Source organism: Corylus avellana, chromosome ca11 (assembly GCF_901000735.1).
Source record: "Corylus avellana chromosome ca11, CavTom2PMs-1.0".
NCBI lineage: Eukaryota > Viridiplantae > Streptophyta > Magnoliopsida > Fagales > Betulaceae > Corylus > Corylus avellana.
The window spans coordinates 3,173,017-3,185,139 of NC_081551.1; the positions used below are offsets into that span (position 1 = coordinate 3,173,017).

Sequence of the window (12,123 nt, forward strand, 5' to 3'; positions counted from 1 at the left end):
TAATGTTGTTAATTATATAAATCAATAAGTTAACCCTAATTAAATTATAACTAACATTAAGAAATTTTCAAAAAATTATCATGCTCCAATTTTTACAAATTTTTCATTGGATATAAAATCTAGATTTTGATAAAAACACAAGATGTGTTATCCCAAATGGAGCTTAATAAATCTCTCTAATTCCCAAGATGGGCCTTTTTGGAAAGAAAAAAAAAAAAAAAAAAAGTTGCATTAAATTTAAAAACCCATGCTCTCAAATTCATATTATTATTACATTGACCATAGAAGCTCGCTGTAGCTCTGAAATGCTCAATCAGAGCAAGTAGAGCTCGAAGCCTCACTACTCCCTTCAACAATGGCGGAAATCACCGAATCACCTCCAGAACCTCCAGGAGAGACGCAGCAGACATCCGAAACCACTCGCAAAAGGCAAGAACCCGAATCAGACTTCGACCCCAAAACCATGCGAAAATCCAAACCCGGACTCAAGCGCCTCACTCTCACCCTCTCAGTCCTCTTCTCCTTCCTCCTAGGTCCACTCCCCCTTCTCTATCATGTTCATTTATGTTTATATGTGATATTTCGTATGAATTTGTATTTGCTTCCAATTTATGAATGGATTTTTGCTTTTGACCACAAATTCGTGGTTTTGATTCATTGCAGGCTTTCCATTTATGTGGAAATCAGTGGAAATCTATCGCGCGCCGCTCCCATTCCGCGAAATCGATGTGCTATCGGCCCAAATCGAATCGAAGCCCTTGTTGTTCCCATGCCATTTCCAAGCGATCTTCGTAGGCTTTGATTCCAAACCCTCCTTAACCCCAGACGCTCTAGAATCTTCCATTCTCTACGAAATTGCCAAATTGACCTCCAACACACCACAATGCGGCACTTGCACGAACCACACTGTCTCCGTGGTTGTAGATTCTAGTTCCGGTTGTGTGCAGTCTCGAAATGGTGAATACTTGGCTCCGTGGCAGTGTGGCGCATTGGGGGCAGTTGATTTCGGTGATGATGAGGGTGTTGATGATGTTTTGGTTGATGTGTTGGGTGGGAAGGTGTATAGTGTGGTGGTGGTGAATGGGGATGGTGAGGAGGTGAGGGCTGTGGTGGGGAAGTATCGGCATGCTTGGGTTGTCGGGAGGGTTTCGGAGAAGGGGGCGGTGGCCAGGGCTACGGAGATTTTCATTAAGGTGTTTGTGAACGGTGGGAAGGAGGAAGGGTTGATTCATGGGGAGTTTATGCCCGTGGGGGCTGATGGGAGGATTGTACTTTCATTTAATCTGCTTAATTCGGATCCACAAGATTGGGTTTATGATTGGTATGAAGCTTGGGTTTGACTGCTTATTTACTGAAAGTTATCTTATTTTTGGATATCGTAGTGGGTTTTAATGTTAAAGACATGGTAGAGTTGTTTCCTTTTAGTTGTGTTTGCTTTTATGGAAAACATTTAAGTGATGAAGTCGAATAACAAAATTTATAACATAACATTGGGTATGAATATGAAGAATTAGGGCGGTCACGCATTTATCCTTGGTTTGATTAAAAGGCACTGGAAGCTGACTCTAGCCTTTTTCCCTTGTGGATGTTTATCATGTCTTCTCTGTTAGCTTCCAGTACAAATAAATTGTTGATTTCCTTAAAGATCTCAATGTCTCTGGTGGACATGACATAATGATAAGTTAATCAGTTAGAAGTTAAGATTCTTCTTTTTGTGTTTTGAGTTGCTATGTTCCAATCTGGAGTGATCTTGGCTTTCTTTAAGCTTTGGTGAAGGTTTTGTGAACTGGGCCTATTCTTCTTTTTGTGTTTTGATTTATACTCAAATATGTTTATTTTGAAATAGTATTTATTCCAGTTTGTTCTTGCATTCTCTTTTACTGCAGGGATTTTCAAGCAATAGAGGAGACCCTATTGGCCCCTGTAATTAAGGCTCTGGGACCCGTAGCAAACATAAGTGTGGAAAGTCAGGTAATAAATATTCCATTATTTGTAAAATGCTTGTCCTTGTTTTATTAAATTTTTGGTATTGAAGCTGTATAGATCATCCTCTTATTTGATTGTAATTTCTTCCTGATGGGCAGGTTTTATACCATACACCAAAGTCTTCATTTTCTTATTGGGATGATAAGAGGGAGAGCTACATCTTTAGTACCAAGGATCTTCCTTTCTTTGTATGCTTCTTTAAATCTTTAAGTCATGATTTACTCCTCGAGTAGAAATTTAGGAGGATATTACTTTCACATTTATTTTTTATAACCAGTAAATTTAGAAGAATATTACTACAAGGTAAGCTGTAGACATACATATTACCTTGTCTATGATATGATTACTCTAAAGTAGTGCTTGGATCTGCCCATAGAATATAAAATGAATCATCATAATACTTTATAGTTAAAATGAAATGCTCGATGGATTATGATGGTATCTATTGGTGCCCAAATTGCAAAAGTATATTTTTGTTATGAAATAGTGCATTTTTTTAGGCAAAATGCCTTTTGGATGATAAATTACCACTTATCCTAAATTTCTAAGTTGATTAAAAGTGATGAACATAATCTCTTAATTATTGTTCTATTATTCCTCTTACATGTGGGCCTAGATTTTTCTCAATAAGTGGGATCTAACATGTGAAATTTTTACCTATAAATAAAAGGTATAGTGGAGTCAGGATTCGAACTCAAGACCATTTGCTCCGATATCATAATAAATTATTACTTATCTCAAAAGCCGGAGTTGGAAAATGGTAAATTTAATTACTTCACCATTATTTATGGATTGGAAGAAAGGGAAATAATGTTTGGAGCAACTTAATTAAAACATGAGAAGATTGTTGGTGACTTTTATGATGATGGTGGCAACTGGATGGTGATAATAGTAGGGGTAGTTGACATAATATGGCAATGTGTGGCATAATGGTGAATAACAGATTGTATTCTAGACATTATGTTGTTAATCAAGTACTGAAGTTAAATGTTTTCATCTTTCAGTCTCAAAAGTGCATTGGCCCTAAATATTTTTTTGTTTATGTTTGGAGAACCCAAATTAATTGAAGCCAAAATCTCCTTACTTTGCTTTCTCTTAAAATAATGAGGTGACTAGAATAATGCTTCTCTCTCCATTCTTTCCATTATAGTTTCTTCATTTTTACTTTTTTTCCATTTACTTATGTGGGAAGTACAGGAATATTTTAGTCAAGGCCATTCCCTATTTGTATGTGTGTGTGGTACACGCAAGTGTCATTGTTGTTTTCTTTATCTTCCCGAGAGTAGTTTTCTTTTATCATCTTATATACTTTTAGTTTTAATTATAGTTGTAATTTCTTTGTTATTTATTTATTTTACTAATTTTATTAGCCTGATTTAATCAGGTGAATTCAAACGAGTGGCACTTGGATACTTCTATTGCAGCAGGCGGGAGGTCAAAGATATTGCAATTTGTGGTGTATATTCTTTAACTCGATTCTCCTTTTGATTATTATTTCAATGAAAGTATTTTATCTGATTTTTTAATTTATATTTTGAGTGAATGCAATATGTGTTTTTCTCTTTACTGTGCGATATATTATAAGCATCTAGTGATATGTACTTATCGAAAAAAAAAAAAAAAAAAAAAAAAAAGCATCTAGTGATATGTGGCTTTTAGTTAATGGACATCTATATGCTGAATACTGGTGTCAGTGGGCTGGAAGACCTGTCCATTCTTGACAGTTCGATGACAATTTTATTTTTCTATGTTGTCAGATATATACCATCTGCAAAGGAATGCCCTCTTCTACTAAAGCTTCCAAATGGAGAGATTTCTAAGACAAACGGGTTCATATCTCCAGTGAGATATCATGTCTTTATTATCTTCATACTTGCTGTTATGAAATTTTATAAAGTTACAAACTTTGAATGACAACATCATGCAGATGTGGGGCGGTGTTATTGTTTGGAATCCCCAAGGCTGTCTAAAGGATTCAGAAAGTCAGCATCCTCTCAGGCACACAATTTCTCCTCAGGTTAGATGCTTATCTACAAAGTTGTCCAGTTACATGTATTCTGTATCTATCATTCACAGATGGGGGTTTGAACTTAAAGTTCAAGTGTCTCAAAGCTTTCGATACTTTTTTTCCTTTGCATTGCTTTTGTTATATATTACTGTTAACTCTAATTCCTGCATGTTTGAACTGGAAACCATTGTAGCTATTCCATTTTACAAGTAATAAGAAATGTTAGTATGAAATAGCAAATTCTCAGGTGCAAAGAAAGTACAAAAATTGTCATCCTATGAATTTTAAAAATTTGAAAGAACAACAAATTCAACAAAAGAAGTAGGAATACTGCTAAAGACAAGAACCCACTCATACAAGGATTCAGAAAAATTTGAGTTCAATAATAGACTTCTCAATGATGTTAAATGTGCTCCTATTCCTCCTTTCGAATTGTCCATGTGAGGAAAAAAGGGGCACCGCTCCATTTTAAACTACTTTGTCTGCCAAAATACTTTTTGCACTGAGATAGAACTCAATAACCCTTTTAAGTATCGCTCATCGGATCCCAAGGGCAGTAAAGATATGGGTCCATGACTCTTGAAAAATAGAACAATGGTTCAACGGATGATCAACTGACTTGCAACTGTGTTTATGCTTTGCAACACGAATTAACTACATTTTACCCCACTAGTGCATATGAAAGAAATGCAAAGAAAGAAACATAATTAAGTTCAAAAAAATTACAAAGTTCTATACACTCTACAAATGAAAGTGAGCATAAACTACAAACATGCATCTTCTAACCCATCACATTATTATTTCCAAACTTGAAATGATTAGGAGTCTATGTTCTGTTATTGCAGATAGCTTCTAGTTAATTTTCTTAACACTGATGAATCCATATTCTGAAACAGGATCTTCAGAAGATTTTTGAAGTTATCATGGGGCAGTTTCGCCAACTTTTTGGTCTTAAATCTGACAATCTGTACCATGGTGCATCAGGCACATCCAGCCTTTTAGCTAGTGAGAGAGGCTTCACTGAATGGTAAGAAGAATGGTCCTTTTGCTTCCAATCAGAATGATGAGGTAGACAAACTTTTGCTGCATGGAAACAATGCCCTTCTTTTTAATTCTGCAAATTGTTTTTGGGCAAATCTTAGCCTGATGATTTTAGTCAAGTGCCAGAAATGCATTGTCATTTTTGATTTATTCTTTCCTACGACATTTTTCAATTTAGTAGTGCATATTTTGGTTCTTCAAACTTTGAAGGCTTATAATAGTCAATTGAACTTCTTTACCTTATATAACACATTTTCTTCATATTATTGACTTGGCTTATCAAATTTTTTTTTTTAAAAAATATTTTCCATTACTTATCAAAAAAAATATTATTGACTTGGCTTCTATTGTGTCCGCTCCAAGTGTAATCTTAACGGCCATTTGTCTCTAGGGAATTGGATGTCTTGTCGCGGCAACATACCTGTTTTAATCTTCATTCATGTACTACAACACTTGGATCTCTTTCCAGATTGGTATGTTCATAGTTTTGTCACATGTCATTTTTTTCTGTTCAGTTTAGGCATTAATAAATCAACCCCCTTGATTCAGGAAGATACTTTCTTACAAGTTTGTAAATTTTTGTCCATGTAGGTTCAATCATTGCCAAGGATGATTATCATGGATGAGATTGGTAAACAGGTGAGTTGTCAAGATGAATGCTTATTGATTGGTCTTCTCTTTTTATTTTTTTGGGAAAATTACTTATTTGATCCTCGAAGTTTGCAGTTTGCAGTTATACCAAACTAATCCCTAAGGTATCAAAAGTATCATGAAAATCCTTGGGGTAAGCCATCTGCCTAAAATGGTCTCTGCCATCTAGCCGTTTGATGGAAACTATTAAATGCACACTTGGATCTACTTCATAACCAATCACCAATTGACACATGGCATAGCTGATGATTCGGACTTTCTGTTTTTATAAAATTATAGTTTTACTCTTTAAATAAGTAAAAAGAAATAGGGCCGTCCTTCATAGCCACCCCTCACAAGATGAGAGGCGGCCAGCCACCCCTCTGTGAGAGGCGGGCCGACTGCCCCTCTTCTTCTTCTTGATTTTTTAATTTTTGGGGGTAAAACTGTACTTTTATAAGAACAAGAAGCATGAGTCATTAGCTATGTCATGTGTCAATTGGCGATTGGTTGTGAAGAGAATTCACATGTGCATCTAGTGGTTTCCATCAAACGTTTCGACGATTGGGACCATTTTGAACAAATAACTTAGCTGGGGGATCTTCATTAATTGTTCAGTCGATGTTTTGGTCCTTCATCTAGGAGTATAAACGGTTATTTAGGTTCATTACCTATGTAATTGTTCAAAGTACATTACCTTCCTTTTTGAATAAAACTCATACAATTGGAAGAAAAAAAAAAAGAAATTTTACAGTTATGAATTGGAAAAAGAAGATGAAGTTACCATTATCTGCTTTTGTGTGAGATGAAAGAGTAATCACTGCAAAAATGTTGGTTGGAACCTAGGCATTACAATTGGGTTTGGGTATCATTAGCTGTCTTGTGTCTGTGTACAGATAAATAGTACAGATTCTGCCTGTTGTTCACTGTGTTCTGGTTAGCAGGTTTTTAGCTCAGGAGCTCGTAAGACTAGTTTCACTATATTGTCCATCTTTGTTGATCTTTGTGAGCAGTCACTTCAAATGACTTCTCAAAATGTGGTTATTATAGCAGGTTTTCTGCACAGGAGCACAAATTCATTTCCTATATTCATTTTGATATTTGTCTTTGTGAACAATGTGTTCTAATGAGCATTTTTAAGAATATGATTATCTAGGTATGAGTAATGCTACATACATCTCCATCCCACTGGGCTGGCATAGCAGTGTCCATCAGCCTTTGTAAAAAAAAATAAAAAAAAATTTCTAAGGGCTGAAGTGGCAATCAACCCAATGGGATGAGAGTGTAATATGTAGCATTACTCATCTAGGTATATTGTAAGCACTCAAGGTCACTCCCCCCCCACCACCACACTCCCTATATATATATATATAAGTGGGCTTGTTGTGCCATCATATGTTTATTGCTCCACCTTTTATTTTTGGAAGAGAAGACTGTCACTGCTGCAATAAACTGCTTAGAGTGTGTTCTTAACTTTTGTTATTACAATGACATGTCTATTTACTTACCCATTAATAGCATCTTTTGCTCTTCCAGACTTTCTGCTTCCTGTTCTTTACAGAAGCATGTATTTGTTGAATTGTTTTTTATTTTCAGAGCAGATAAATTAAAGATGAGTCAGAAAATATCTTAATGAAAAAAAGGTCATTTCTAATAAATTAGCTTTGTTCTATTTAAATGAGGGAAGATAGAGAAGGAAATATTTCTAAAACAATTTTTTTTTTTTTTTTTGATAAGTAATAATCCAAAAACATTTTTTTACAAAAAATGAGTCAACAGAGATCTCAAAAACATAAGATTAAACTTATCCTATGTCTGCTTTACACCATGAAAGGTCTGGCTATATTGTGTACCATAACTGTTGTTTCTAGTGTAACTTATGGCTTTTTGCCTGAAGCAGGTAATGTATTCTGTTGAGGCTGCAAACTTGGCTCAAAGTAATGCCTCTCTTGGAATTTATGATGCTTCCGCTGGTATGTTATCAGGATTCCTTGTAGTCTACTTTTGCTTCTGTTTATGATTTTTTTTTGTCTATATTTCTCATTGCAAGCAAAACCTAATATGGAGTTTGCTCTCATTTATTGTCAGTGTCGTCTAGGCAAGCAAGATCTCTGGCAGAGGATGCCTTTTTTCACCCATCAATTATGTCCGTCAGCTACTACTCATTTGAGCATTGTTTTGCTGTTTATTCGGTTAGTTGTTTAAACATTTGAGCATTCTAGATCCTGTTTAAACTCTCAAATTTAGTTAGAATATCTTCACAGTCAAATGATTAGACAAAGAGCATATGTAGAGTAGGTGAAACCTACTCTGCATTGCGTATAGGCGATAGACCTGTATGCTATGATAAGAATTGTTTTTATATAAATATTCAGACAATAGCTTGATATACGTAAAAAAAAAAAAGAGATTCCTAAACCATGAGTTTGTATAAATATAAATATTATGAAGTTTCAAATGGTGGTTACAAATAGCATTAATCTATTTGTCTACTCGGCCTGACTGTTTGAATTTTTTTTTTTTTTAAAAAGAAGCTCAACTTACTAAAAAAAAGAAATATAATTGCTTTTTTTATTTTAAAATTTATGGTTCATTATGGTTATCCTGTTTGCATACCCAAAAGGTTGTGTTGTATTGTTGGGGTTGAAAATCAAATCTTTAAGATTTATTTCAATTATCATCATCCCTTTTTACCTTAAAGGGCATTTAGATTGGATTTGGCTTAGGTAATTATATTTATACAGATAATGAACAAGTCTAGCTTCTTTGCAACATGATATAATACAATGACTAATCTCATATATCTTATATTTTCTGCCACTTTTTGCACAGCCTTTCTTTCTGCCAGTTTCATTGCATGTCCTCCTGGACGCATTTAGAGAATGGAGAAGATACAAGCAAGAAAACATAAAGTATTTAGCATGGAAGACCAAAGTAAAAAAAGATTCTTAATCATTTCCCCGAACCTGAGTTGACATGAAGCAAGGCTCCGATATTAAAGCTATTAAGATTAGGACAAAAAGCATCGCCGGAGGCAGGTCGCATGGGAGGAAACTGGCCACTTCTAAGCTTCCTGGAAGAATACAGCATTAACTGTGTTTTTTGGTTTGAGTTTGTTGTCCCTTTCATTGGTTGTAATTCTCAAACCACAAGCAAAACTCGAGATACACCAACTCCATTTCAGTTGTAAATACCTGTAGGCAGTGATGTTCAAGATTTTTTTTTTTTTTGAGAGGCATTGTTTTGATAGATTTTTATGTATTATTTCGGTTATTGGTGAATGAGACAATGAGATAAAGGTTTTTGCTTGAGTAGACGAAATTGGTCGAGTGTTAAATTTTAAGTTCGTGTTTGGTACTTTAGGCTACGTAGGCCTAACCTCTTCTTGCCAGAACATAGCGTAAAAGTTTTTTTTGACAAAGATTAATTGAGTTTTGAAGATATTACTGATATCTTATATTGTTCTAATCGTTTTTTATTTGTAAAAAATAAAGGTTTTTAATTTTAGGGGAATGTGTTTTAATGGAAATTTTCATGATGATTTTATATGTTGGCAGTAAGACTTTTAAAGGGTTCTGATTGATGCTGTAAATTTTGAGTAATGAGTGTAAATGGTCCTTTGGGAAGTTGGCCGTTGTTCTATTTTTTTCCGATGCCAAATATGTTTTGAAAAATACTTTCAATGAAAAATTCATTCAAAGAACAATTTTTTATTTATTTTTAATTATTTAGTTGAAACTTTAAACATAATTTGCTAACGTTAGTTTCGTCAAAACTCTTATGTTAAAATCAATAAATCCAACAAAAGGTTGGTAAATAGTATGGTGGCTGCTGTGGCATGGAAGAGTAGGAGTGTGAGGGTGGCAGCAAAAGGGATTGGGATTTCTTCAAACACCTAATTAAGAGAGAACTCAATTAAATTCACCTATCCGAGTAGGTAAATTCCATTTCGAGCCTCTCTTATTTAGGGTTTGAACAGACTACAATTTGGTCACCGAATTGCAACCAATTCCAATATGCAAGAAAGGACATAAACTCTAAAAATGCCCTACAATTCAACAAAATACCTTTCCTTCACTGGGTATATAATTTCGCATTGACCATGAAAACCTTTTTCTTTAACTACTTGTTTTTAGTTGTGGAAATACAAGGAGCTTTTAAACATTAGAAAATCTATCTTATCAACATGTCTTTGGCATTGTTCCGAAACATTTCCCTATCATCAACAAATACCATAATATCATTAAATTAAAGGTTTCCACCATAATCCATATCATAGAAAATGCAATTTCCACAGCAGTTAATTAAACAAATGAATATGTGAGAATAAATGGTAATAGAGCTGCAGCAAAGTCAGCCTCTCATGGGATGGGGGATTTGAGGAATTAAGTAGTGTGGATCGAAAATCGTCTTAATTAGTCATCCCCAATCCCTAATCAGTTTAGTTGATTCTCACAATGTACGAGAAAAATCCAAACACTTCATAAAAGAAACCAATAAATTCATTACGTTAAAATTCCTACCTCCCTTGCAAGCTAATAATTTCCCATCGGTTTAATATCAAAATGAGCTTGGTGAAGCCACTCTATCAGCAATACAACCAGAGTCATAAGGGGGACCAAAAAAAAAAAAAAAAAAACTAAAAAAATTAAAAATAAAAAAGGAAAAAGAAAAAGAAGAGAGAAAGATGTCAAGCCCTTGGCAGTCAAAACACAGGCCTGCTAACATGCAAGTGCCATAGGAATATAATGATACAGGGAATATATCCGGAAAATAACCTGCTCTCCTCTTACATGTCAGGCTCTTGATTCCAACGCTAGAAGTATCTTCTTTCTTGGACCCTGAAAACACCATGGTAAAACACAAAAAGCTTAGACAAGCTCAGGGAAACATTCCCACCAGTTCAACAAAAACACGAAAGAGTTGTTTATTGAAGCATTTTACATGATATCCACATATCAATGGAGTTAGACAAAAGGAAGGTACTGTCTTCGTAAAAGTAAAGACTACATCAGAAAAGCCATGCTTCACCCAGACTTAGTTAGTATATATGTGCCCTCAACTTCTGTGAATACTACCATAAAAAGAGAAGAGAAGAGAATTAGATATGAATGTGTTCTAGCACTTCAAAATTGCCCATTGTGGAAAGCTATAAGGATTCAAATGTTACAGTTCAATTATATGCAACAAAATATGATGGCTGCGTTAGAATGTGCTGAGCAGGAAAACGAAGTTGTGCTTGTTCAGAATGGCAAAGCAAGGACAGAAGGGAGATCATAAGGCTGAATGATGCAGGAAGGAATTTGGAGGAAGAATAATAGAGGAAGGGAAAAAAAAGAAACGGGATTGAGTCACACAATCCAAAGAGAAGGGAAATTTGATGTTGTCTTACCACCGGGAAGAAGAGAGAAGAGAAAGAGGAGTCACACCTCAAAAGAACAAAATTAGTTTATTCATCAAATTTCCAGTCCTTTTCCTACAAGGGTTATGTTTCCCAAGTAAAACACAGAAGTTAAAAGTATTTTAAATCAAGTTGGAAAAATACCACAAAAAAATAGAAAAAGACCCCAAAACATACAATCAAGACTAATGGGCCTCTGGTTTTCAGAAAATCTGGAAACAACAATATCACCCCTAACATAATTAAACTTAAACCTAATTAGAACTGAACTAGCAGCAATTTGACCTAAAATAGGCAACAGCTAACTACTAGTGGACCCTAATCAACCCAAATAAAGTCCGAAGATTATAAAACCTGACTTCAGATCTAGTTTCTGTTAGAGAGAACAGCTTGAATTTCACAAGGAACAGGGCCCAAAACTGAAACACAAAAGGCAAAACAAAAGATAATGAAGAAAATACCCAATCTGAAAATGTATTCTTCCGTAAACTATATTACATTGCTGGGACAAAACATATCTAGATGGAGTTTTAGCAGACCTGGAACATATTTGAACCACCTTAAAACCCAAAAGACCTCAACCAAATTGGTTAGGATTGTATGCTTTTCACCAGACTTTTGGTGCCTTAGTATTTTCAAAATTACTTTCAACAAAATTGTACTCCCATTTTGCAGGTTGAAATTAGGTCTTCTTCAGAATAATTTTCAAAAGTTGGATTTCTTGGTCTTGAACAAGATGATAGTTGGGGGGGGGGGGGGGAAGTCAAACTTATTTTCACTACTTTCACTTTATATGTACAAGAGCAGTTCCACATATCCAATGTCAGTGGAAAGAATTCTAAAATATTTCTCTTGTACACTTGTTGTGTATTAGTGTTCCGCCACTATATCATGCTTTTCTTTTGATGAAACTGTGTTGTATCTTAGTCTCATTTAAGACTTACCATTGGTATTCCTAAAGCCTTGAGGTCGTCATCAGTCATGTGTATTAGAGCAGTCATATCAACCTGCAGAAACAGAAAGGGGTCTAAAAGTTAAAGGCTACTCAGAAAGTAGA

The 12,123-nt window shown here is 34.9% G+C and overlaps 1 protein-coding gene and 1 long non-coding RNA gene across 2 annotated transcripts; one reads left to right on the forward strand and one right to left on the reverse strand.

The window, feature by feature from the left end:
* The first annotated feature begins 288 nt into the window (after nucleotides 1-288).
* Nucleotides 289-8,986, forward strand: LOC132165622 (uncharacterized). Its single transcript, XM_059576260.1, has 13 exons — nucleotides 289-533; nucleotides 664-1,321; nucleotides 1,887-1,971; nucleotides 2,085-2,174; nucleotides 3,371-3,444; nucleotides 3,744-3,828; nucleotides 3,914-4,003; nucleotides 4,891-5,021; nucleotides 5,427-5,508; nucleotides 5,627-5,674; nucleotides 7,566-7,638; nucleotides 7,754-7,857; nucleotides 8,498-8,986. The coding sequence occupies exons 1-13, from the start codon at nucleotides 356-358 to the stop codon at nucleotides 8,615-8,617; spliced, it is 1,818 nt and encodes a 605-aa protein (XP_059432243.1). The 5' UTR covers nucleotides 289-355; the 3' UTR covers nucleotides 8,618-8,986.
* A 1,163-nt stretch (nucleotides 8,987-10,149) lies between these two features.
* On the reverse strand, nucleotides 10,150-12,100 carry LOC132164924 (uncharacterized). The gene is made up of 2 exons (XR_009438463.1): nucleotides 12,011-12,100; nucleotides 10,150-10,506 (listed from the first exon to the last, which is right to left on the reverse strand). It is a non-coding gene; the product is annotated as an uncharacterized LOC132164924 (long non-coding RNA).
* Nucleotides 12,101-12,123: the final 23 nt, after the last annotated feature.